This window comes from Xenopus tropicalis, chromosome 7 (assembly GCF_000004195.4).
Source record: "Xenopus tropicalis strain Nigerian chromosome 7, UCB_Xtro_10.0, whole genome shotgun sequence".
In the NCBI taxonomy this organism is placed as follows: Eukaryota; Metazoa; Chordata; class Amphibia; order Anura; family Pipidae; genus Xenopus; species Xenopus tropicalis.
Genome location: NC_030683.2, coordinates 123,816,500 through 123,840,411, shown reverse-complemented (window position 1 = coordinate 123,840,411; position 23,912 = coordinate 123,816,500). Strand labels below are relative to the sequence as shown.

The 23,912-nt window shown below is 44.6% G+C and overlaps 1 protein-coding gene across 1 annotated transcript; it reads right to left on the bottom strand.

The window, feature by feature from the left end:
• Positions 1 to 1,134: 1,134 nt before the first annotated feature.
• Positions 1,135 to 23,252, bottom strand: LOC108645216 (phospholipase A2 inhibitor and Ly6/PLAUR domain-containing protein-like). Its single transcript, XM_031906572.1, has 5 exons — positions 23,153 to 23,252; positions 12,629 to 12,745; positions 11,458 to 11,607; positions 2,881 to 3,021; positions 1,135 to 1,292 (listed from the first exon to the last, which is right to left on the bottom strand). Exons 1-5 carry the CDS (start codon positions 23,202 to 23,204, stop codon positions 1,135 to 1,137), a joined length of 618 nt encoding a protein of 205 aa, XP_031762432.1. The 5' UTR covers positions 23,205 to 23,252.
• Between the last annotated feature and the right edge of the window lie 660 nt (positions 23,253 to 23,912).

The following is a 23,912-nucleotide window of genomic DNA, read 5'->3' as shown; positions in this document are numbered from 1 at the left end:
ACACAGCTCAGTATTTGGAATCATTACAAGGAGGAAAGAAAATTCACGCTATAAGGGTTCAGCTAAAGTCTCGCCCCAAGCTCAAAGTACCAGAGTGGGACTTTTTTTAGGGGAGCAGCCAGACAGGACTGTGATTGGTTGGCTTGTATGCATGTTTAATAGGGAATAGGCAGTGGCTAGAGCAAGCCGGCATAGGAAAGAAGAATATTGTGAGTCGGTCCCTAAGCTCAGGTCACTGACATCAGCCAAGAGCAGATTGAGCATGTGCAGTAGTTGGGCAAGGCAAAAGATTGAGAGCTACTGTGGGCATCTTTAGGGGCATGGGGCTTTATTTCTATAGAGCGTTGGTGGCTTTGGGCTGGTACAGGGGCTCAAAACTCATAGCTAAACATTTCTAGCCATAGTCTTTTTTTAGACTTTAGTTGTCCTTTAAAGTCTGTGAGATTTCTCTGTCCTTTTCCCCAATCAAATAATGAAAGGGCTTTATGTTACGGTTCTCATCACTGGGTGCTACTGTGAGTTCTACATACAGGCCAAACTCTTCTTTCCAGTGTTTCCAAGCTTGTGACAGGTTGGGAGACGTTACATTTAGTCTCTCAGGGGGTTTTAGTCCTTTCTCCATATTATGTGAATATTAGCAGTGATTGTAACATACAGTTATAGCTGCAACTCCAGTCACAGCTGCAGGGTGCTGCTTTATTTTTTACTTTCACTTCAAGTGATTTCAGTCAGCTTTTCACTTCTAGGTTCTGTTCCCTGCTGCTACCATGTTATGATAGGTTGCCAAATGAAGATGAGACAGTCTCAGGATCAAACTTTATTAGATGATTCTAACAGAAGCCATTACTGCTGAACACACTCTCTGCAGCTCCCAACCAGTCTCTGTTACCCAGGTCTAAAAGGAGTGAGACCTCTAGTGGCTAAATCTAACACATATTGCTACAGTAAACATGTAGTATAGGAAAAGTGTTCAGAATTACAATTCTTTGTATAGGCAAAACAAAACCAAACAAACAAAAAAAAAAACAGTTTTGGGCAACGTTCTCCTTTTAATCAGAGATAAACAGCAGGTAAAAGTAAACTGCTTACAAGTAAAATAATAAATGAAACATTTTTTTTAATATAATATTTTAATTAAAGCAATGGGGACAAGTAATAACATAAAGTACCAAAGCTGCCACTGGTGCAGGAGAATTTCACATCCATTGAATATCCAGGATAACTGACAGAAGTGCTTCCAAGATCACAAATACTTTTAGTAGCACAGCCTCGTACAGCCACTTTGCTTGATACTGTAGAGAAAAATATCTTGTAGCACTGTGTAATGATGCACCAAATACAGGCAACTCTAATAATACAGTAAATTAATATTATCCTCTTGCTTTCTTTTGTCTTTATGTACCCTCTCTCCCTACTATACCTGCTATCCCACAGCCCCAGTCCCTTCCCAGAGGCTATTATCCCCCACTGCTACTATAGGCACCATCTCTCCCTACTATACCTGCTATCCCACAGCCCCAGTCCCTTCCCAGAGGCTATTATCCCCCCACTGCTACTATAGGCACCATCTCTCCCTACTATACCTGCTATCCCACAGCCCCAGTCCCTTCCCAGAGGCTATTATCCCCCCACTGCTACTATAGGCACCATCTCTCCCTACTATACCTGCTATCCCACAGCCCCAGTCCCTTCCCAGAGGCTATTATCCCCCCACTGCTACTATAGGCACCATCTCTCCCTACTATACCTGTTATCCCACAGCCCCAGTCCCTTCCCAGAGGTTATTATCCCCCACTGCTACTATAGGCACCATCTCTCCCTACTATACCTGCTATCCCACAGCCCCAGTCCCTTCCCAGAGGCTATTATCCCCCCACTGCTACTATAGGCACCATCTCTCCCTACTATACCTGCTATCCCACAGCCCCAGTCCCTTCCCAGAGGCTATTATCCCCCCACTGCTACTATAGGCACCATCTCTCCCCACTATACCTGCTATCCCACAGCCCCAGTCCCTTCCCAGAGGCTATTATCCCCCCACTGCTACTATAGGCACCATCTCTCCCTACTATACCTGCTATCCCACAGCCCCAGTCCCTTCCCAGAGGCTATTATCCCCCACTGCTACTATAGGCACCATCTCTCCCTACTATACCTGCTATCCCACAGCCCCAGTCCCTTCCCAGAGGCTATTATCCCCCCACTGCTACTATAGGCACCATCTCTCCCTACTATACCTGCTATCCCACAGCCCCAGTCCCTTCCCAGAGGCTATTATCCCCCCACTGCTACTATAGGCACCATCTCTCCCTACTATACCTGCTATCCCACAGCCCCAGTCCCTTCCCAGAGGCTATTATCCCCCCACTGCTACTATAGGCACCATCTCTCCCCACTATACCTGCTATCCCACAGCCATAATCCCCTCCCAGAACATACTAACCTGTCCTTTGAAATCAAACCAACTGCTTAGCAGAATGATGATAAGAAACATGAGGGACACATTTGTTTTGCTGTGTTTGGTTATTTGCTGCCCCTGCATCTTGTTGACTTTTTGATAGAGCATAATAGCAGGGGTAACAGTATCCCAAAAGGTGCTGATTTGGGTCCTCCAGACTGATTCAGCAGCTTATCTGCCTTACCCTAGGGCCAAACAATTTCCCAATATCTCCCACCTTAGGAGGGCATATTGGGAGAAGGTCCACGCTTTTGGCAACGTTATAACTTATCGTATTGTAATGTGTATGGCCACCTTTAGGCTGATGGCCCACAAAGAGATTAGTCACCCATGGTTAAATCTGAGAAATCTCAGGTACAGGGGGCGGCTATTCTTCCTGTGGGCCATTGCCCTTAAACTGCTTAAACAGTTAAAAATCTTACCCTTTATCTCTGTAGTTTGCAAGAGACACATATTTTCATCTCCTGTACACTGCATGGTATCACTAGTATAACACCAGGCTGAGTCTGCAGAGGCACAGGTAGGACAGACCAGTCCATTCACTTGATTGTTATCTGCAGGCACTTTATTTGGGAAAGAAAGAAAAAAATGCATTTACTCCCTTTTATCTGTGAGCACATCATTTATCATGGTATTGATCCAAAATAAGTCAGCTCTTTTTTTTTATAAAAGGGATATATAAAGGGATGTTTAAGGGGTATAAGAAGAGGTTGCCACTCGGGGGTGGTAACTTATAGAAATGTGGAGCAGCTGGATGTAGATGAAAGTGACAAGTTCCTTCCAGTCAACCAACACATTTATATCAGGGCTGCCAACCTGCAGTCTCCCGCACTACCCATGCCCTCCCCAGGCTAAAGCAAGAGACTGTCACTGGCCCTTCAGCCCATAGATTATACTTGAACAGAGGCATTAAGGGCATGCTGAGACTGACACCGAATAACCAGTGAATAACCTCTCATGGCGGTCTGTCTTTCTCCAACACCCCCCAGACCACTGGACAAGGTGGGGGAGTTGGAATTCTCCTCTCCTCCCGTTGTCATTTTGCACCTATTCCTATTCCCCCGGCTTTTTCTTTTAACTCATTTGAGGTGCATGCCCTTCAAATCTTCAATCCTCTCTCTGTACGAGTGGCTGTCATTTACAGGCCCCCGTCTGCCCCCTCCCCAGCTACCTTCCTCTCTGATTTTGAAACCTGGCTCTCCTTTTTCCTCTCTACTGACGGCCCTGCAATCATCTTTGGGGATTTCAACGCCCACATTGATGATCCCTCGCAACCCTGGCCCTCACGTTTTCTCCGCCTAACCTCCTCCTTTGAGCTCCAGCAGTGGGACAAATGCTCCGACTCATAAGGATGGTCACTTTCTGGATTTAGTCTTTACTAAAAACCTGTCCCTTTCTGATTTTAACAGTGTCCCCTTCCCCTTCTCTGACCATCACCTGGTTACATTTTCTGTCTCTCACTCTCCTTCCAAACCTGCTCCTTCCCCCACTGTATTAATTAGAAATACGCGTGATGAAGATCTCCCGGCCTTAGCTTGCTCTTTCAGGTTCAGTTTCTCCTCCTTTGATGAGATGTCTGACCCTGATACCCTGGTTAGCGAGTACAACAGCATTCTAGCCTCCACCATTGACTTATTTGCACCCCTTTAGCCTAAGCATACTCGGGCTCAAAACCCACGCCCCTGGCTGAATGTGCAGACCAAATTCTTACGCTCCTGTACGAGGTCTGCGGAACGTATGTGGAGGAAATCCCGAACATAAGCGGACTTTATCCATTATAAATTCCTATTGGCCTGCCTCAATTCTGCCCTGTCAAAGGCTAAACAGGAATACTATAACACCCTTATAAACCACAATAAATCCAACCCGCGACGCCTGTTTTATATATTCAAAACCCTTCTGGGTCCCTCTCAGACTCCATTACCTCACTTTATGCACTCTCCCCAGGACTTTGCTGATTTCTTCATGAACAAAGTGGAGTCCATTCGCAATCAGATTCCCTCCTCTATTAATACAGGCCAGCTCCTCCTTCCTCAGCTCCCTACTGCATGTCTTAACTCTTTTGGTCCCGTATCTGTCTCTCTTGTTGGCTCCGCTCACCACTTGCTCTCTTGACCCCATGCCTTATTCTCTGCTAAACACTGCACTCCTGAATTTACTCCAGCCCTTACTCACATCTTCAACTCTTCTCTGATCTCTGGAAGTTTCCCCTCTTCCTTCAAACAGGCCTGTGTCAAGCCCATCCTTATAAAGGCCACACTGGACCTGTTCTGTCTCTCTAACTACCGCCCTGTCTTGTTTCTACCTCTTGCCTCCAAAATCTTAGAGCGTATTGTCTTCTCCTGTATCACTAAATTTCTTAACGCCCATAATTTAGTAGACCCGCTGCAATCTGGTTTTCGACCTGCGCACTCTACCGAGACGGCGTTGTGCAGAGTTACAAACGATTTTCAGGTTGCCAAAGCCAAAGGTCACTTTTCTATACTAATCCTCCTAGATCAATCAACTGCATTTGATACAATTGACCACTCCCTCCTGATGCAAATTCTGCATTCGATTGGTCTCCGTAGTCAGGCTGCATCCTGGATCTCTTCTTATCTCTCTAACCGTTCATTCACTGTCTCCTATGCTAACAAAACCTCATCTCCAGTTCCTCTTAATGTGGGGGGTACCCCAAGGCTCTGTACTTAATGTGGGGGTACCCCAAGGCTCTGTACTTAATGTGGGGGTACCCCAAGGCTCTGTACTTAATGTGGGGGTACCCCAAGGCTCTGTACTTGGGCTGTTGTTGTTCTCCCTTTACACGCTATCTTTGGGAGATCTTATCCGTTCATTTGGCTTTAAATCCTATCTGTATGCTGATGATACCCAAATTTACTTTTCGACCCCTTCGTTAACAGTTGAAACTGAGACTCAAATCTCTAACTGCCTCCTGGCTATCTCCAATTGGATGAACCAACGCCACCTCAAACTGAACCTAAAAAAAACTGAACTAAGGATCTTTCCGCCTAAGCCTGGTCCTACCCCCCTCCTTTTCTATCTCTATTGATGGCACCCTCATCAACCCAATCGATCCAGCATGTTGTTTGGGGGGGATCTTTGACTCCAGTCTCTCCTTTTCTAACCACATTAACACCACTGTAAAAAAATTTGTCCTTTTCTTTCTACTGCAACAGCTAGGCTGCTCATGCATGCCCTCATCCTATCATGACTGGACTACTGTAACCTGCTACAAACCGGCCTCCCTAACTCCCATCTTTCCCACCTACAGTCTATATTAAATACTGCTGCCAGAATTCTCCTCCTCTCATCCAGGAGAGTTCAGGCCCCTCCCCTGCTAAAGTCCTTATCGTGGCTCCTATTAAACAAAGAATATCTTATAAACTCCTTCTCTTAACCTTCAAAGCCCCCCATTCCTCTGCCCCTCACTACATCTCTTCCCTTGTGTCTCCGTACGTTCCTGGCTGACTCCCTTGTTCCTCGCAGAGCAATCGTTTGGTTGCGCCCCCAACTACTACTGCGGTTTCCTGCCTTAAACCCTTCTGCCCTGCTGCCCCTCACATTGGGAATGCCCTCCCTGATTTCCTGCGGAGAGAATCCTCCCTCAGTCTTTTTAAAACTGAACTTAAAGACTCCCTATTGGAGCACTCACCCAGCACCTGATCTGGGAACTAACACTTATATTGTAGTGTCACTCACTGTGACCTGCAGCACTTATTTTGCATTTGCCTATTTGTGTCTGTAAGTTACCCTCCCATATAGATTGTAAGCTCTACAGGGCAGGGACCTCCATCCTCTTGTGTCTTTGACTATTATCTTATTGCAACTGTATCTTGTATTTATTTGTATTTATTGTTATACTTTGTATTTATCTATTATTATCTTAATAACCCCCTGTTTGTATTAATCTATTCTACTGTACAGCGCTGCGTACATAAGTAGCACTTTGTAAATACATACATGACCAGAGCACCCACATATGGAAGGCTGTATATCTAGTGAATGTTGTACCATCAGTTGTAAAATATGAGGATATTAGAAGGCACCAAGGAATTTCATAACCTTTTAAAAGCATTAGGCATATCTATCTATCTATCTATCATCTATCTGTCAGTCTGTCTGTCTGTCTGTCTATCTATCTATCTATCTATCTATCTATCTATCTATCTATCTATCTATCTATCCATCTATCTATCATCTATCTGTCATCTATCTATCTATCTATCTATTAGTCTGTCTGTCTGTCTGTCTATCTATCTATCTATCTATCTATCTATCTATCTATCTATCATCATTTATCAATCTATCTACCTGCTGTGCATATATTGGTTTATATTCAACCATGTGGCACAACACTAACTCATTAGTCATGCATCATGTGTATTTTATGGCCTAGGATATTGCATTTTAATGCTTTAAAAAGAACAGTTACTTCCTACCTCAAAAATGTTTCATCCTGTATTTATCCTCTTGTTTCTTAAAACATCTCCAGCCACACCCTCCATCCAGTCAGAAAGGTACAGCAATCACTGCCTCTCTCCTCTCCTCTCCTCTCCTTCCCTCTCAGCACATGAAGTTTTTAAATTGCTCTGTTCCGTAACCCCAGTTAACTCTTTCTCCTCATATAAAACAAAAACATACAAATCCCGCTCTCACCTTGCATTCCTCTCCTTCCTGTTACTCGCTGCTGGTGACATTTCACCCAACCCTGGCCCTTACCCCATCCCTGTTCTGTTAGGGACACGTTCCCCAAACCCACCCTGTACCCCTCTGAAGTACAGGACCCTTACCCCTGTACCTAAAGCCTCTATTCAAATTTCCTGTGCCCTCTGGAATTCCCGCTCCATCTGCAACAAACTCACCTCCATCCATGACCTTTTTATCGCTAAATCCTTTAATTTACTTGCAATAACTGAGACCTGGCTTTCCCCTACTGACACTGCCTCACCTGCTGCTCTGTCCTTTGGGGGGCTACAACTTACTCACACTCCCAGGCCTGGAAACAGGGCAGGGGGTGGGGTAGGGCTCCTTCTCTCCCCCCGCTATTCATTTAAAGTCCTTCCACCTCCTCCTTCTTTCATTTTCCTCATTTGAGGTTCACTCTATTAAGCTATTCTCCCCTGGTTCGCTTTTCTGCTTGGCTTTCTTATTTCCTTTCCTCTGATTCCCTATCCGTTGTACTTTAACCTGTACTTTAACCTATCTCTAAACTCCTTTCACTCACATCCCCCTCTAACTCCAATGGAAACTCCCTGGATCTTATATATACAAAATTCTGTTCTACCTCCACCTCACTAACTCCCCTTTCCCCCTCTCTGATCACAATCTGCTCACATTTTCACTCCCCCTACACCCTCTGCTGCCCCCCATACATACACATACCGAGACCTGCAATCCCTAAACACGTCACATCTCTCTTCTTCCTTTGACTCTCTTCACTCTAACATCCTAACCGTCTCTTGTCCTATTCGGGCTACCTCTGTCTATTTGAGCACTCTCGCTCCTGCCCTCAATGAGCTTGCTCCTGCCAGGACAAAATGCATGAGGCCCAAACCACTCCCCCAAACCTCAACCCTGGCACACTGTTCATACCCATCCTGGCACACTGTTCATACCCACCCTGGCACACCGCTCATACCCACCCTGGCACACCGCTCATACCCACCCTGGCACACTGCTCATACCCACCCTGGCACACCGCTCATACCCACCCTGGCACACTGCTCATACCCACCCTGGCACACCGCTCATACCCACCCTGGCACACCACTCATACCCACCCTAGCACACCGCTCATACCCACCCTGGCACACCGCTCATACCCACCCTGGCACACTGCTCATACCCACCCTGGCACACTGCTCATACCCACCCTGGCACACTGCTCATACCCACCCTGGCACACTGCTCATACCCACCCTGGCACACCGCTCATACCAACCCTGGCACACTGCTCATACCCACCCTGGCAGACTGCTCATACCCACCCTGGCACACTGCTCATACCCACCCTGGCAGACTGCTCATACCCACACTGGCACACCGCTCATACCCACCCTGGCACACCGCTCATACCAACCCTGGCACACCGCTCATACCAACCCTGGCACACAGCTCATACCAACCCTGGCACACTGCTCATACCAACCCTGGCACACAGCTCATACCAACCCTGGCACACTGCTCATACCAACCCTGGCACACTGCTCATAACAAAGCCCTCCATAGACAGTCACATACACTTAAGCGCTAGCGCAATTCAAATCAGAATCAGATATATGCAGCTACAAATCTGCTCTGCTATAATACCACCCTCCGCCAAGCTAAACAAACCTACTTTAAAGCACTTTAGAGCACTTTAAAAACAAAATTGACACCTTCAGAAGTGACATTGCACAACTTAATCCCTATAACCATACAACTCCCTCCCTACACACTACCCAGGCTCTTCTTGGCTCCTTCTCCCCAGTGACTGAATAGGAAGTCTCAAAACTTTTGGCTTCCTCTCACCTTACTACCTGGCCGCTTGATCCCATTCCTACCAAACTTCTACGCAATGCCAACCCCTGTCTTATCAAAGCCTTAACTCCTCTATTCAATCTCTCGCTCTCTACTGGAATCTTTCCCTTCCAACTGAAACATGCACTGGTAACCCCTATTCTGAAAAAACCCTCCCTTGATCCCTCGAATCTTAGTAACTTCCCACCTATCTCTCTGCTCCTCTTCATATCTTAACTACTCAAGTGCCTAGTTTACAACAGACTGACGCTATTGCTCTCAGACAATAACTTACTGGATCCCCTACAATCTGGTTTTAGACAACAGAACTCCACAGAAACTGCTCTAACCTGACTAACTAAAGACCTCTTATCGGGTAAAGCCAAAAACCATTACTCGCTATAAATACTTCTCGATCTCTCTGCTGCTGACACTGTGGATCCCCCTCTTCTCCTCCAGACTCTCCGCTCTCTTGGCCTTCGTGACACTGCCTTATCCTGGTTTTCATCTTATCTCTCAGATCGATCCTTCAGTGTCTCTTACAATGGGGAATCATCTTCTCCCTTGCCTCTTTCTGTTGGGGCTCCCCAAGGCTCTGTCCTGGGCCCCTTACTATTTTCTCTCTATACCTCCTCACTTGGCAAACTAATCAATTCTTTCAGTGCCACCTCTATGTTGATGACACCTCTCCTAATCTCAACCCAGAGCTCCTAACTCGTGTCTTTTCCTGCCTGACCGCTATCTCTACTTGGATGACCCAAGGTTACCTTTAATTAAACCTCTCTAGGCAGAATTGGTTCTCTTTCCCCCACCCAACGCCCACATTGTTCCAGAGGTATCTATCATAGTTAATAGTGATGGGCGAAATGTTTCGCCATGCATGGATTTGCGGCGCGTCCAAAAATTGTCGCAAGGATAGTCGCAAGAATAGTCTCGACATTTTCGCCGTTTCGCAAATCTTTTAAAAGATTCACTGTTTTTCCGGCGAAGCAAAATGGGACAGATTCACTCATCACTAATAGTTAACAATTCTACTATCACCCTACTATCTATCTACTACTATCTTCCCAGGCCCGGTGTGTTGGGGTTATCCTTGATCCTGCCCTGTCCTTCACCCCTCATATCCAGTCACTCATCAAATCATGTCACTTTCACCTAAGAAATATCTCCAAAATACAATCATTTATCACCCAAGATGCTCCCAAAATTCTTATTCACTCTCTTATATCTCACCTGGACTACTGTAACTCTCTGCTAACTGGCCTTCCCCTTCAGAGACTGTCCCCTCTCCAGTCCATAATGAATACTGCTGCCCTGGTCATATACACCTCTCCGACCGCTCCTCCCCTGCCGTGCCACTCTGCCAATCCCTGCTGTGCCACTCTGCCAATCCCGGCACTGGCTTCCCCTACCATCCAGGATAAAATTCAAACTAATGACTCTCACATTCAAAGCAGTTCATAACTCTGCCCCACCCTACATCTCTGAACTCATCTCTAGGTACCATCCAACCCGCTTGTTACCCCCCTACTGACCTGCTCCCCAACCCCTCTCTCATTCCCCCCTCACACACTCGCATTCAAGACTTCGCAAGGGCTGCCCCCCTTCTCTGGAATTCGCTCCCACAAACTGTCAGACTTTCTCCCAATCTCTCTGCCTTCAAGAAATCTCTAAAAACACATTTATTTAGAGAGGCTTACCCTAATCTAGTTTAGCAATACCCTGTGCCCCACCTCTCACAACTCTGCCCATTCCCACACCTTGTGTCTCAACCCCTTCTCCTTGTAGATTGTAAGCTCTTTTGGGCAGGGCTCCCTTCCCCTCCTGTATCGGTTACTGATTGCTTTATATGTTACTCCTTGTAGAGTGTAAGCTCTTTTAGGCAGGGCTCCCTTCCCCTCCTGTATTAGTTATTGATTGCTTTATATGTTACTCTGTATGTCCAATGTATGTAACCCACTTATTGTACAGCGCTGCGGGGTATGTTGGCGCTTTATAAATAAATGTTAAAAATAAATAAAAATGAAACTGGGTAAATGGGAAAAATGCACACAATAAAAAATGTTTGTAATATAGTTAGTTAGGCAAAAATCTATAAAGGATAGAGTGGGCAGATGTCTAACATAATAGCCAGAACACTACTTCCTGCTTTCAGCTCTCTAACCTTTAAGATGGGACATAACTGTCAGTTAGTCGCTGTTTGGCTACTGACTGCTAACAGCTTAGAGAGTTGAAAGTAGGAAGTAGAGTTCTGGCTATTATGTTAGACATCTGCCCACTTCAGCCTTAATAGATGACATTTTTGCCCAACTAACTATATTGAAAATATTTTTTATTTTGCATAGTCTGTTGATTTTACCCAATTTTATTTTTACCCTGAACTGTTCCTTTAAAACCATACAACATTATAAATAAAATAAGTACATTCTCTTCTGCTAGAAATTCAAAATGTAAAATGAATATAAATAATTAGATTATTGGAAGGAAGAAGAGACACTTACATGTCGGTGTGGGAGGGGAGCAGTTGTCTGTATAACAACAGGAGGTTCCCATTTTGAGTTTTGATTTAGGAAAACTGAAACTTCCAGGTTTATCACACCGGCCAAGAGGGGCACATGAGAGGGTGTAGGCTTCACTTACAGTCACCCCATCTGTAGGAATGCACACACAGTATAATGGGTACCGGAAAGCTCAAATGTGGATCATTAGAATATCATTATCTACATCATACAAACTGTAAATTGTAAGGTAACTTCTTCCCCTTTAATAACTGGGCTAAAGCTGACTGTGCCTGAGACCAACCCGCAGTTCAACTGTAGGGGAAGTTTGTTATTAAAATGAAACATGTCTTTTCCACATATAGAGGCCCTCAATTTACAGGGATCAGTGCAAGATACTGTACATCTAAAGGTTTAAAGGTCTCAGATCTAAGAATTAACCTATAAAATGCATAGTATTTTTTGGGCTGATAGTATCAGTGATGCCCTTTTGCCTTTACAGACAGGGAATACCAGGCTATCTACCAGAATTAATAACATCCAGTATAAAGAAAATGCTGTATGTCCATGTTCAATGTAGGACTGGATTTTATGGGGAAACCCTGACCTGCCTATAGTCTGATATTGCCTGCTGACCCGGCCACTGCTGAACAAGGTTTATCACACTGGCTGAACGTTGCCCATGAGAGGTTATGGGGCCAAAATGGAAGCTTCTCCTACTGATATCAGATTGCAGTTTGGCTGGATATTAATCTGAGTGGTTTGAAAACACCACAGAGTGAGGAGCTCACAGGGCAGTAGAACCTATCATGGTGGCTCTGCATAGGCTCCTAATATGATTCGATTGCTGTGACCCAATGAGTAGATGTCCCTTATTGCCACCCCCCTGTGCAGCCTCACCAGACAGGAGATCAATGTGTATGGCCACCTTTAAACTCAGCGCCCCCTATGCACCAATCTTACTAGGGCTGTGGGGTCCCATTAACTCCTTTCTTCTCTTCTTCATTTGAATTTTCATCTTATTTCTCTCTCCCCTATTCTGTCTCTCTGTTCTCTTTTGGACATAGTGACTGGACTGTAGGGTAAAGTACAAATGACTATGCATCCCAAATACACACCATTACATACACACACAAGCATGCTATATTTACCCATAACAAGCTATAAAACCTACTTGTAGTAGTTAATGTGTACGTAGCCACACAGGCACTATCAGGTGGGCAGGGAAGGCTTTGGCCTTGGCAGGGAGTGCTGCCGGCTGACATGCAGGTCTGACAAGAGAGCGAATAACCTAAAAAGAAAACATGAAAACATTCAGTATTTATTTATATTTTACATCAGTCATGATCAATATAGACATTTATATATAACACTTGACCCAGCAGATGAGGTGTCTAAAAGGCAAAACAAAAGGGTTCACATACCAACCCTGGGGGTGCAAGTGATAGAGCACTAAGGGGCACTCAGTAAAGAGACCAGTGGTGGGAGACACCTCCTGCCTCTCTGTGCCTGTGTGCCTTTGAATGATGCACAAGGTGCCTGGTGGGTATGGGGCAGGAGTGGGTGCCTATGGGTGGGTGGGTGACTAATAAGCTGTACTAATGAAGGGAGGCACAGGTCCATTTTGGTGTATCTAGTAAAAACAGGCTGAGCCTAAAAGGCAGCCTGAAAAAAGAACTGTAAACACAGTCCCATAGTTGCAGTAATCCAGAGCAAGACAAGCAATGCAGGAGGGCTAGCAATAAACCAGAGCAGGAGGGCCAGATGCTGGGTAATATGTCCAACCTTAATACCCTGTCTAATAGTCTCATATGCTGAGAAGAGACAATGATTGTCCCTATGGAGCCTCCACAAGCACAGGGCTACCTGAACACTGTTAAATGCTATGCCCTGTCAGGCCAACCCTCTGGGTATTCACATATTCAACTCTATAAAAGAAAGTTTTGGGGGGGAGTATGAGGACTTATTGTCGCTCATTCCCTCTGCCCCAAGCATTTTATTAAAACAGATAAAAAGGAGGAGGACAGGAGATGCCTAGTGGCCCAAAGTCACCAAAGCTCTATAGAAATAAAGCCCCATGCCCCTGAAGATGCCCACAGTAGCTCTCCATCTTTTGCCCAACTACTGCACATGCTCAGTCTGCTCTTGGCTGATGTCAGGGACCTGAGCTTAGGGATCGACTCATATTCTTCTTTCCTATGCCGACTTGCTCTAGTCTCTGCCTGTTCACTATTAAACATGCATACAAGCCAACCAATCACAGTCCTGTCTGGCTCCTCCCTAAAAAACTCAAGTCCTACTATGGTACATTGAATTTGGGGCGAGACTTTAGCTGACTCCTTCATTCACTCTATCTCTAGTTGTGTCATGTTGGTACCAGTATTAAATGTTGTTTCGGAGGGACAGGGGCAATAGAAAAGGAGGAGGGGTATGTCTGTTCATTAAGCAGGAATTAAAAGCAAATGTTAAGGAGGAAATGATGGTGGTAGGATGGTTGAGCTTCTCACAGATAGTAAAGAGTCCACCAAATTAATGGTAGGGGTATGCTATAGACCCCCTAATGTAAGCAGAGAGGAAGAGGCTCAGCTCTTGTTGCAAATAGAAAAGGCTGCTGTTTGGGGCAAGTGATAATAATGGGGGATTTTAATTATCCTGATATTGACTGGATCACTCCAACTAGAAGAAAGGAGGTTCCATTTAAATATTCAGAAAGGGTTTGTTACTGTGAGAGCTGTGAGGTTGTGGGATTCCCTCCCTGAACCAGTTGTACTGGCTGATACATTATATAGCTTTAAGAAGGGGCTGGATGGATTCTTAGCAAGTGAGGGAATACAGGGTTATGGGAGATAGCTCTCAGTACAAGTGAGGGAATACAGGGGTATGGGAGATAGCTCTCAGTACAAGTGAGGGAATACAGGGTTATGGGAGATAGCTCTCAGTACAAGTGAGGGAATACAGGGTTATGGGAGATAGCTCTCAGTACAAGTGAGGGAATACAGGGGTATGGGAGATAGCTCTCAGTACAAGTGAGGGAATACAGGGGTAGGGGGGATAGCTCTCAGTACAAGTGAGGGAATACAGGGTTATGGGAGATAGCTCTCAGTACAAGTGAGGGAATACAGGGGTAGGGGGGGATAGCTCTCAGTACAAGTGAGGGAATACAGGGGTAGGGGAGATAGCTCTCAGTACAAGTGAGGGAATACAGGGTTATGGGAGATAGCTCTCAGTACAAGTGAGGGAATACAGGGGTATGGGAGATAGCTCTCAGTACAATGAGGGAATACAGGGTTATGGGAGATAGCTCTCAGTACAAGTGAGGGAATACAGGGTTATGGGAGATAGCTCTCAGTACAAGTGAGGGAATACAGGGTTATGGGAGATAGCTCTTAGTACAAGTGAGGGAATACAGGGGTATGGGGGATAGCTCTCAGTACAAGTGAGGGAATACAGGGGTAGGGGAGATAGCTCTCAGTACAAGTGAGGGAATACAGGGGTAGGGGAGATAGCTCTCAGTACAAGTGAGGGAATACAGGGGTATGGGGGATAGCTCTCAGTACAAGTGAGGGAATACAGGGGTAGGGGAGATAGCTCTCAGTACAAGTGAGGGAATACAGGGGTAGGGGAGATAGCTCTCAGTACAAGTGAGGGAATACAGGGGTAGGGGGGATAGCTCTCAGTACAAGTGAGGGAATACAGGGGTAGGGGAGATAGCTCTCAGTACAAGTGAGGGAATACAGGGGTAGGGGGGATAGCTCTCAGTACAAGTGAGGGAATACAGGGGTAGGGGAGATAGCTCTCAGTACAAGTGAGGGAATACAGGGGTAGGGGAGATAGCTCTCAGTACAAGTGAGGGAATACAGGGGTAGGGGAGATAGCTCTCAGTACAAGTGAGGGAATACAGGGGTAGGGGAGATAGCTCTCAGTACAAGTGAGGGAATGCAGGGGTAGGGGAGATAGCTCTCAGTACAAGTGAGAGAATACAGGGGTATGGGAGATAGCTCTCAGTACAAGTGAGGGAATACAGGGGTAGGGGAGATAGCTCTCAGTACAAGTGAGGGAATACAGGGGTATGGGAGATAGCTCTCAGTACAAGTGAGGGAATACAGGGGTAGGGGAGATAGCTCTCAGTACAAGTGAGGGAATGCAGGGGTAGGGGAGATAGCTCTCAGTACAAGTGAGGGAATGCAGGGGTAGGGGAGATAGCTCTCAGTACAAGTGAGGGAATGCAGGGGTAGGGGAGATAGCTCTCAGTACAAGTGAGAGAATACAGGGGTATGGGAGATAGCTCTCAGTACAAGTGAGGGAATACAGGGGTAGGGGAGATAGCTCTCAGTACAAGTGAGAGAATACAGGGGTATGGGAGATAGCTCTCAGTACAAGTGAGGGAATACAGGGGTAGGGGAGATAGCTCTCAGTACAAGTGAGGGAATACAGGGGTAGGGAGATAGCTCTCAGTACAAGTGAGGGAATACAGGGGTATGGGAGATAGCTCTCAGTACAAGTGAGGGAATACAGGGGTAGGGGAGATAGCTCTCAGTACAAGTGAGGGAATACAGGGGTAGGGAGATAGCTCTCAGTACAAGTGAGGGAATACAGGGGTAGGGGGGATAGCTCTCAGTACAAGTGAGGGAATACAGGGGTAGGGGAGATAGCTCTCAGTACAAGTGAGGGAATACAGGGGTAGGGGGGATAGCTCTCAGTACAAGTGAGGGAATACAGGGGTAGGGGAGATAGCTCTCAGTACAAGTGAGGGAATACAGGGGTAGGGGAGATAGCTCTCAGTACAAGTGAGGGAATACAGGGGTAGGGGGGATAGCTCTCAGTACAAGTGAGGGAATACAGGGGTAGGGGAGATAGCTCTCAGTACAAGTGAGGGAATACAGGGGTAGGGGGGATAGCTCTCAGTACAAGTTGCCCCAGGGACTGGGCAGATTGCCATCTTGGAGTCAGGAAGGAATTTTTTCCCCTCTGAGGCAAATTAGAGAGGCTTCAGATGGGGTTTTTGCCTTCCTCTGGATCAACTAGCAGTTAGGCAGGTTATATAAAGGCATTAAGGTTGAACTTAATGGGCGTATGTCTTTTTTTCAACCTAACTTACTATGTTACTATGTGTGACTTTTCTTGTAATGATCCCAAATGCTGAGCTGTGTGTTTCCTCCCTCACGTAATCGAGGGTACAGTTGCAGAATGTATATATATAGGCAGAGCAGAGCCATACACACGTACAGGTCTTGGGGGTAGGGAGAGAAACCATACGCAATACTTGTATGTGGGATAAAACTGATTAGATAGGGCTTTATAAGGCAGTAAGATTGCTGTTTCCTCTCAAGCATTGCCTTTGGGTCAGGATATCAGGGTTTAAACTGCATTCTATCATTTTTACTTAAGTTATTGGAAGGCCACAAAGGTTGAACACATAGGCAGAACTTAGAGAAACGGAATTCAGCACAATTATTTAAAACCATTTGTGAGAGATGCAATGAAAAAGATCATTGTTGGGTGTGTTTTCCACCAGTGTTAATAGTGGAATACAAATAGCACCAGGTAAAACACCTGGTTTTACAGCAAGTAATGCTGTGTTGGAGTAAATCTCCCTTTAAGGTTTGATTTGGCCAGCTGTAGGGAGCTGCCTGATTAGGCTGCAGGTGAGCAGCCAATAAAAGGGCTGTATGATTTACAGAGAGGGTGGGAGTTGGAATTGAACGCTGATGTGTGAAGGTCACTCTCAGAGCAGGGCACAGAGCAGGAGGGCTGCCTGTGTTAGGAACTCCCAGAGGAGCTGGGGGTGCCTCCTGCCACTGCAGGGAGCAGAGGGAGTTCTGACCAAACGGATGAGTGCTGAGAGGGCTCAGCAAGGCTTAGTGTGAAGCCTGAGTGTTCCAGAGTGTGGAACCCACCCTGTAACGTGAGAGCCCTGAAGAAGGGACAAATCACATCCATTAACTATGTTTATGAACTGTCTGATGTTTCTGTTGGGAAGAATTTGCCCAAATAAACCTGAGTTTTGCCTGAAGACTTGGTGTCCCTGTCTCTATGCTCCAGATCCTCTGCCTGCCTGCCTGCCTACCATTGCTAATTCCCCCAAAATTGCATGTACAGACAGTCAGCATGTCACACATATATATATAATGTAGCCCACTTTTGCAGATTCTTGTGGCACTACCGGTTGGAGCACTATCTTTGGCGCTACAGGAGTCCTGAGCCCCCGCTTACTATGGGGGTTTACAGGGATTTCTCCCTTTTAATGGTGTGGCTCCACCCAGGGATGGTGTTGTGGAACTATAATCCACCCCCTGGGAACTGATCAGAATTTGCTATGCCCCTCTTGGGACCCACGTACTCCTGGTGTAATGTACCCCACCCTGGGGTTATTCCTTACCAGCTTGGTAGTGGTCCTCTGGGCTTGGCAGATATTCACAGCAGACACAGAAATGTATGTGAAATCCAATGCAATGGTTTATTAGGCAGAAACCTCTCCAGGAGTGGCACACATTATTCATACAGCATGCAGGGCATATCTCCTTACTTCTCATTGAGACCCTTTTTCTGTTGGATCACTTACGGTACTCACGCCACGTGTTCCCTTCTAGGTGATCTCCCCGGTACTCACGCCAGAAGGCACCCCTCTTGGAGCCCTTCCCGGTACTCACGCTAGGCAGCCTCACCACAGGCAGCCCACCCCGGTACTCACACCTAAACACCCTCAAATCCGGGCTCCTGGACTAGCGGTGACCTTGTCCACCTACCTAGCCACTTGTGGCCCTGCACTTCGGCAGAAGTAATGCCGGGGGGTCTTAACCTCACTACCACTCCTGGAGGGGCGATGTCTGCCCATTCTAACCTCTGGTGTACTACATATCACTCCTAGAGCGATCTATTACCAAACTTCTAACACTAATCTGTGCCTGGGGTACTCCTGCCTGGAGCAGTCCCCAAAATGTCTGCCTCACAGCACATGGCTGCATTCCTTTATATGGGCCTATGCACCACCCTGTGGCCATAACCCGAACTACAGGTATACTCCCTGTTAACTATTTAGAACCCAGTCATCCCAGTGTCCCTGTTACCCAGCACCACCCTGTGGCCTGTCCTAGGGGTTTCTGTCCTAAGGGCCCATTTTTGGTAAACCCCTACATATATATTTTAAAAAAAAAAAAAACAGGTTGATACCACTCCCATGTAGGAGAGTGGAGGACTACAGCTCCCAGCATGCCTCAACCTTCAATAAATGTTACATTATTCTGGGATTTGTAGTCCAGTAACGGCTGAGTAAGGTTTGGTTGAGCAGCGCTGTGCCGCAGGGTTTAGTTCCCCTTTAAAGGAGACATATCCTATATAAAATAAGAATGTACCAGTGAATTATACTCCTAGATATAGAAGAAAAGTTGTATTTCAGACTGATTTATTGAGAAATTCCCCCAAAACCCCACTAGTCCCGCCCATCCATTCCACTTCCTGTTGGCTGAATTCTCTGGATGTGCAGGGGGGCCGGCGGCCCTCAGTACCCTGCACTGTAGGATAGGAACCAATCAGCAACTAGGCTTGTGTGACTGCAGGGCTGTGATTGGCTCTCCCCCTCCTACTGTGCTTCTGGCAGGGACCGTTAGGACACGCCCACTCTTCATTTCAAAAACAGACCGAGAAGTGATAGGATCTATAGGGAGCTCCAATAAAGGGGCCATTGTTACAGATAGGGTTAATGTTTAGCACAAAGTGAAACCAGCACCGTATATTATTCATAATTGCCTACAAAATTAGGATTTTTCCCATTTATCCAATATGTCTCTTTTAAATGTGTGTGCCATATTGGCATCTTTCTTTAACAGGTTTCCTGATAATGGATCCCATAACTATATTTTAATTTAGACACTTTCTACAATGCTTTATTTTAATAAGGTAATGTGCTATTTTTAGACCAGCATTAAAGGGGTGGTTCACCATTAAATTCACTTTTAGCATGTTACAGAATTAACAATTCCAAGCAACTTTTAAATTGGTCTTTATTAATTATTTTTAATAGATTATATATATATATATATATATATATATATATATATATATATATATAATCGTTATTTGCCTTCTTCAAACTCAAAAGTCAAAAAACCTATTGCTCTGTGAGGCTACAGTTTTATTATTATTCCTTTTTATAACTTTTTTTTCCCATTGAGTCCCTCTTCTACTCATATACCAGCCACTCAATCAAACCACTCCCTGGTTGCTAAGGTAATGTTGACCCTAGCAACCAGGTAGCTGTTAAATCTCCAAACAGGGGAGAGAGTTCAGAGTTGCTGAACAATTATTCATTTAATAACTACAAATAAAAAATGAAGACCAATTGCAAATTGTCTCAGAAGGTTAACCCTTTAAGTGCCAGCAGAATTTGACATTTCTGTTCCCCTCAGTGCCAGACGTTTTGTAAACATTCTGTGCTCTCTCAGTTTAGGGGCTTTTACTGGGGGAAGGGTTAAGTTTAAGTAGGCAAACTATATATTGTTTTTTTCAGAACAACCTGAGCTTTCCAAATCTACCTGAGTTTTTGTGTATTTCTACTTCTGGAACAAGATTTAGAGCTTGAAATACAAAAAAAAAAGAAAAAATGCTATTTTTCATGATATAGGGATTTCTACCAGAAACATATTTTATTTTATGGACAAAAATTCAACTGATTTGGAAAGCCTCATGTCTCCCGAACGTGCCAATACCTGATATGTATAGTTTTATTGAGATTTCTGACTTCTATAGATCAAAAACTCCCAGCAGTAAATTACTACATTTTCAAAGCATTACAGCAGAATACGGCATACTTTACATTCCAAAGCCAAAAATCCTGGAACATTAGGTTTACCCCAGGAAACCATACATTTTTGAAAAGTGCACATTCTCCTGAATCCGAAATGGGTAACTATGTCTTCCAACTCCTAAGTACCAAACAGCAATGCTTTACTGAATTTAGCATTTTCTATAAAAAATTATGAAAATTCTAAAAAAATCACCTCAAATCTTCCACTTTCACGCATCATATCTCCCACATAACATTAGGTACCAAGAAAACACACCCTAAATATGAAAGCCAAGGGTCCACTGAACAGTTTGATGCCCATTGTGCATAGGATCAGCACTGTATCTGGCATTTAGAGACCCCATAAGGACGTTAGTGCATAGAGATTGCCCCAGAGGTCTCTTTAGCTACTGGAAATTCAACACAAAAAAAATATATTGACCCCCAAAACCATATATTTTTGGAAAGTACACATTCGGGCGAATTCAAAATTGGTACCCATGTCTTTCTACTTCAAACTGCCGAGTCGCAGTGCTTTCCCAAAATTGCCAGTTTTGATGAAATACCTAAAAATCACATCAAATCTTCCACTTTCAAGCACCTTATCTCCCACATAACATTAGGTACCAAAAGAACACACCCTAAATATGAAAGCCAAGGGTCTGCTGAACAGTTTGATGCCCATTGTGCATAGGAACACTAATGTATCTGGCATTTAGAGACCCCAAAAGGAAGTTAGTGCATTCAAAGTGTATACGCTGCAATATAAGCTTGATGCCCAAACTACGTGCCGTACAGGGGCACCCAAATAAAAATAGTGCATATGAATTTTCACAAAAGACACTCCGGCTCATGCAATTTTTGCACCCGGTATGTGTATTATATGGCATAAGACCCCCTAACAGTACTGAGACCCTAGAAAACATACATTTTCCGAAAGTACACATTCTGACAAAACAAAAATGGGTAAATACAACTTTCTACTGCAAACTACCAAACTACAAAGCTATGCTAAACAGAACGGTTTTATGTGACATTTCTGAAAATTGGCACAAAGCTTGAATGTTGCCCCATTATGTACCCCACATTTAGTAACGTACCAACATAAAACACTCTAAGTATGAACACCAGGGGTCTACTGAACAGTTCGATGCCCTATATGCATAGATTTACCAAACTATGTGGGGTACACAGGATGCCAAATTGAAATACAGCAGACAAAATATCCATGTGCAAAGACAAGTAATAAAAAAACAATGTGAAATGCAATATAATTGATGAAAATAAAAAAAATCACTAAAATCATTTTTTTTTGCCTAATAATATCTGTGGTGAGAATAACAGTTTGAGTATTTTGGCTTGGGCAAATAAGTTTTACAGACAAAGGCAAGCGAACAACAACTATGCATAACTGAAAATGTAATGAAATGGCTAAAAATGTAATAAAACACCTAAAAATGCACCAAAATCACAGAAAATGTAGTAGAAACACCAAAATAATACACAAAAGGTATTGTGCAGTGCAGTTAGCGAATACACTATCCGCAATGGCAATAAAACATTTTTTTCAGGCAAGAATAAAAACGATGTGATAAAAAAAACAAAAAAAAAACAAAAATTACATAAGTGTGTAATTGAGTGTGTACACATGGTAAAATGTGTTTTGTGTGCATGTATGCAAGTAAGTGTTGTGAATGTTTGAAATCTCCCAACTCCCCTAAAATGTATGTGTTTGTGTGTAAATGTGAGTATAAGTGTGTATTAGTGTATTATGTGTGTGTATGTGTGTTTTTGTGTGTATTTGCCACTTACTTGTGTGTGGATCTGCAGGGAGACAGCAGCAGCAGTCCGGCAGTGAGTAGGAGCAGCAGGAAGCAGGGGGGCGAGCAGAGAAAGGCAGAAGGCGATCATGAAATCCAGGCATGGATTTCACGTGCCTGCCTTTTCTTATGGGGCCCCTGGGCGATCGCGCCCCAGGGGCCACTCGTTCCCCACCTCTGACTATTGTCTGGAGGCTGGGGAACGAGTGGCGAGTGAAGGAGTGGCTTGAAAAGCCGCTTCTCTGCTCCTAAATCCGGAAGTGCAGCAGGACGTAGAATCTACGTCCTGTGGCACTTAGGTACTTTGGTACCCAGGACGTAGATTCTACATCCTGTGGCACTAAAAGGGTTAATGTGCTTGGATTTCTTTTTTTTTCTTAAGTTGTGACTTCTAGTGCACACAGAATTGTCCCTCTATTCCTCGACTAATCTGTCCCTCCCTGCACTCAAGATACTTACTCACTCCCATAGATTTATCTGCCTCTCCTTTCCCACATGATACTCACTTTGGTCCCTTTAGTCCCAGACTGTATATTGGGCAATCAGTGGCACATAAAGGGTTACACTATAGTAAGGGCTTTGGTGCTTGTGCAACTATGGGGTACTGCCTTGTCGTCACGCTATTTCTGCCTATAGGTTCAGGTTTAAGGTTTAGATTATAGTCTTCTTCTGACAAACATACAGATATTGAGTGTACGTTTAATTGCAATGATCTAAAACACACATTCAGTCTGAAATAGTAGGATAAAGCCCTAAAAATAACCAATGGGAGGAGGTTCTGAACATGAAATAGTTACAGGCACCAATCGTACCAAAGTGACTCCCATTGTGGGTCCCCCAAGGGTATCGGCAGATACACAATACATGCGCAGATTTTATCCTTATCCAACCAGAATGTTCTAACCTGTCCCATCGGCTATACAACCGTTCGCTGTGGTACGAAAATTATTTGGAATGATAATTCTGAGCCCCCCCACACGGTCCGAAAATTGTATGAAACATAGTTTTATGGTGTGTATGGCCAGATTAAAACTGTTAAACCATTAAAATATGAATTAAAAGAATATATAAAGCACTGACAAAGCTATAAACTCACCCGTTGCTGCAAACACAGACAGGGCACAGAGAGTTCCCAGCAGAGACCTCATTATGGAATCACCGGCCGCTCTGTGAGGCTAAAGCCTGAGTCTCACTCCCCAATTATACACTGTGACAAGGAAGTAATTTCCAAAAAATAACTAAAAAACAGACACTGGCAAGTCAAAAACTGTTGGGAATGGAACAGTCCCGGGGCCTTATCTAAAGAGCAAATACTATTCATTCCCTATTTAGATATCAGATGAGTTATCAGCACAATAAATATAAATGATATTCTTCACATATTTATGCCAATAAATTATTTCTCATCCATGACCCATTAAATCTAGCTATTCCATTTTACCAATAAAGCTTCTTTAATTAGTAAATAAATTGTAACATATGAAACCGCCAATTTAAATCTCCATCCCAGTTTTTCTCTAATATGCTGGTAAAGTTGTTGTACCACGTTAGCCAGTGAATATATTACAGGGCAACAATTTTGAAATGAAAAGTAACTTATATTAATAATAATAATAATCTTAAAGTAGATTTTAGTATCACAATAGCCTTGGATATTCCATCCAAGCCCCTCTTATGCATGGCATGGCATTAACGGAATCTACCCTTCCAACATCCCCCGGCAGGGCATTCCCCAACCTCACTGCCCTCACCGTGAGGAACCCCCTACCCAACATCCCCTGGCAGGGCATTCCCCAACCCCCTCACTGCCCTCACCATGAGGAACCCCCTACCCAACATCCCCTGGCAGGGCATTC

Coding starts and splice junctions, on each gene's coding strand:
- LOC108645216 (XM_031906572.1), bottom strand. CDS start 23,204: ATGAGGTCTCTGCTGGGAACTCTCTGTGCCCTGTCTGTGTTTGCAGCA. Junction 3,022..11,457: donor CTCCCCTCCCACACCGACAT/GTAAGTGTCTCT, acceptor TCCCAAATAAAG/TGCCTGCAGATAACAATCAA. Junction 1,293..2,880: donor GCAAACTACAGAGATAAAGG/GTAAGATTTTTA, acceptor TTTTCTCTACAG/TATCAAGCAAAGTGGCTGTA.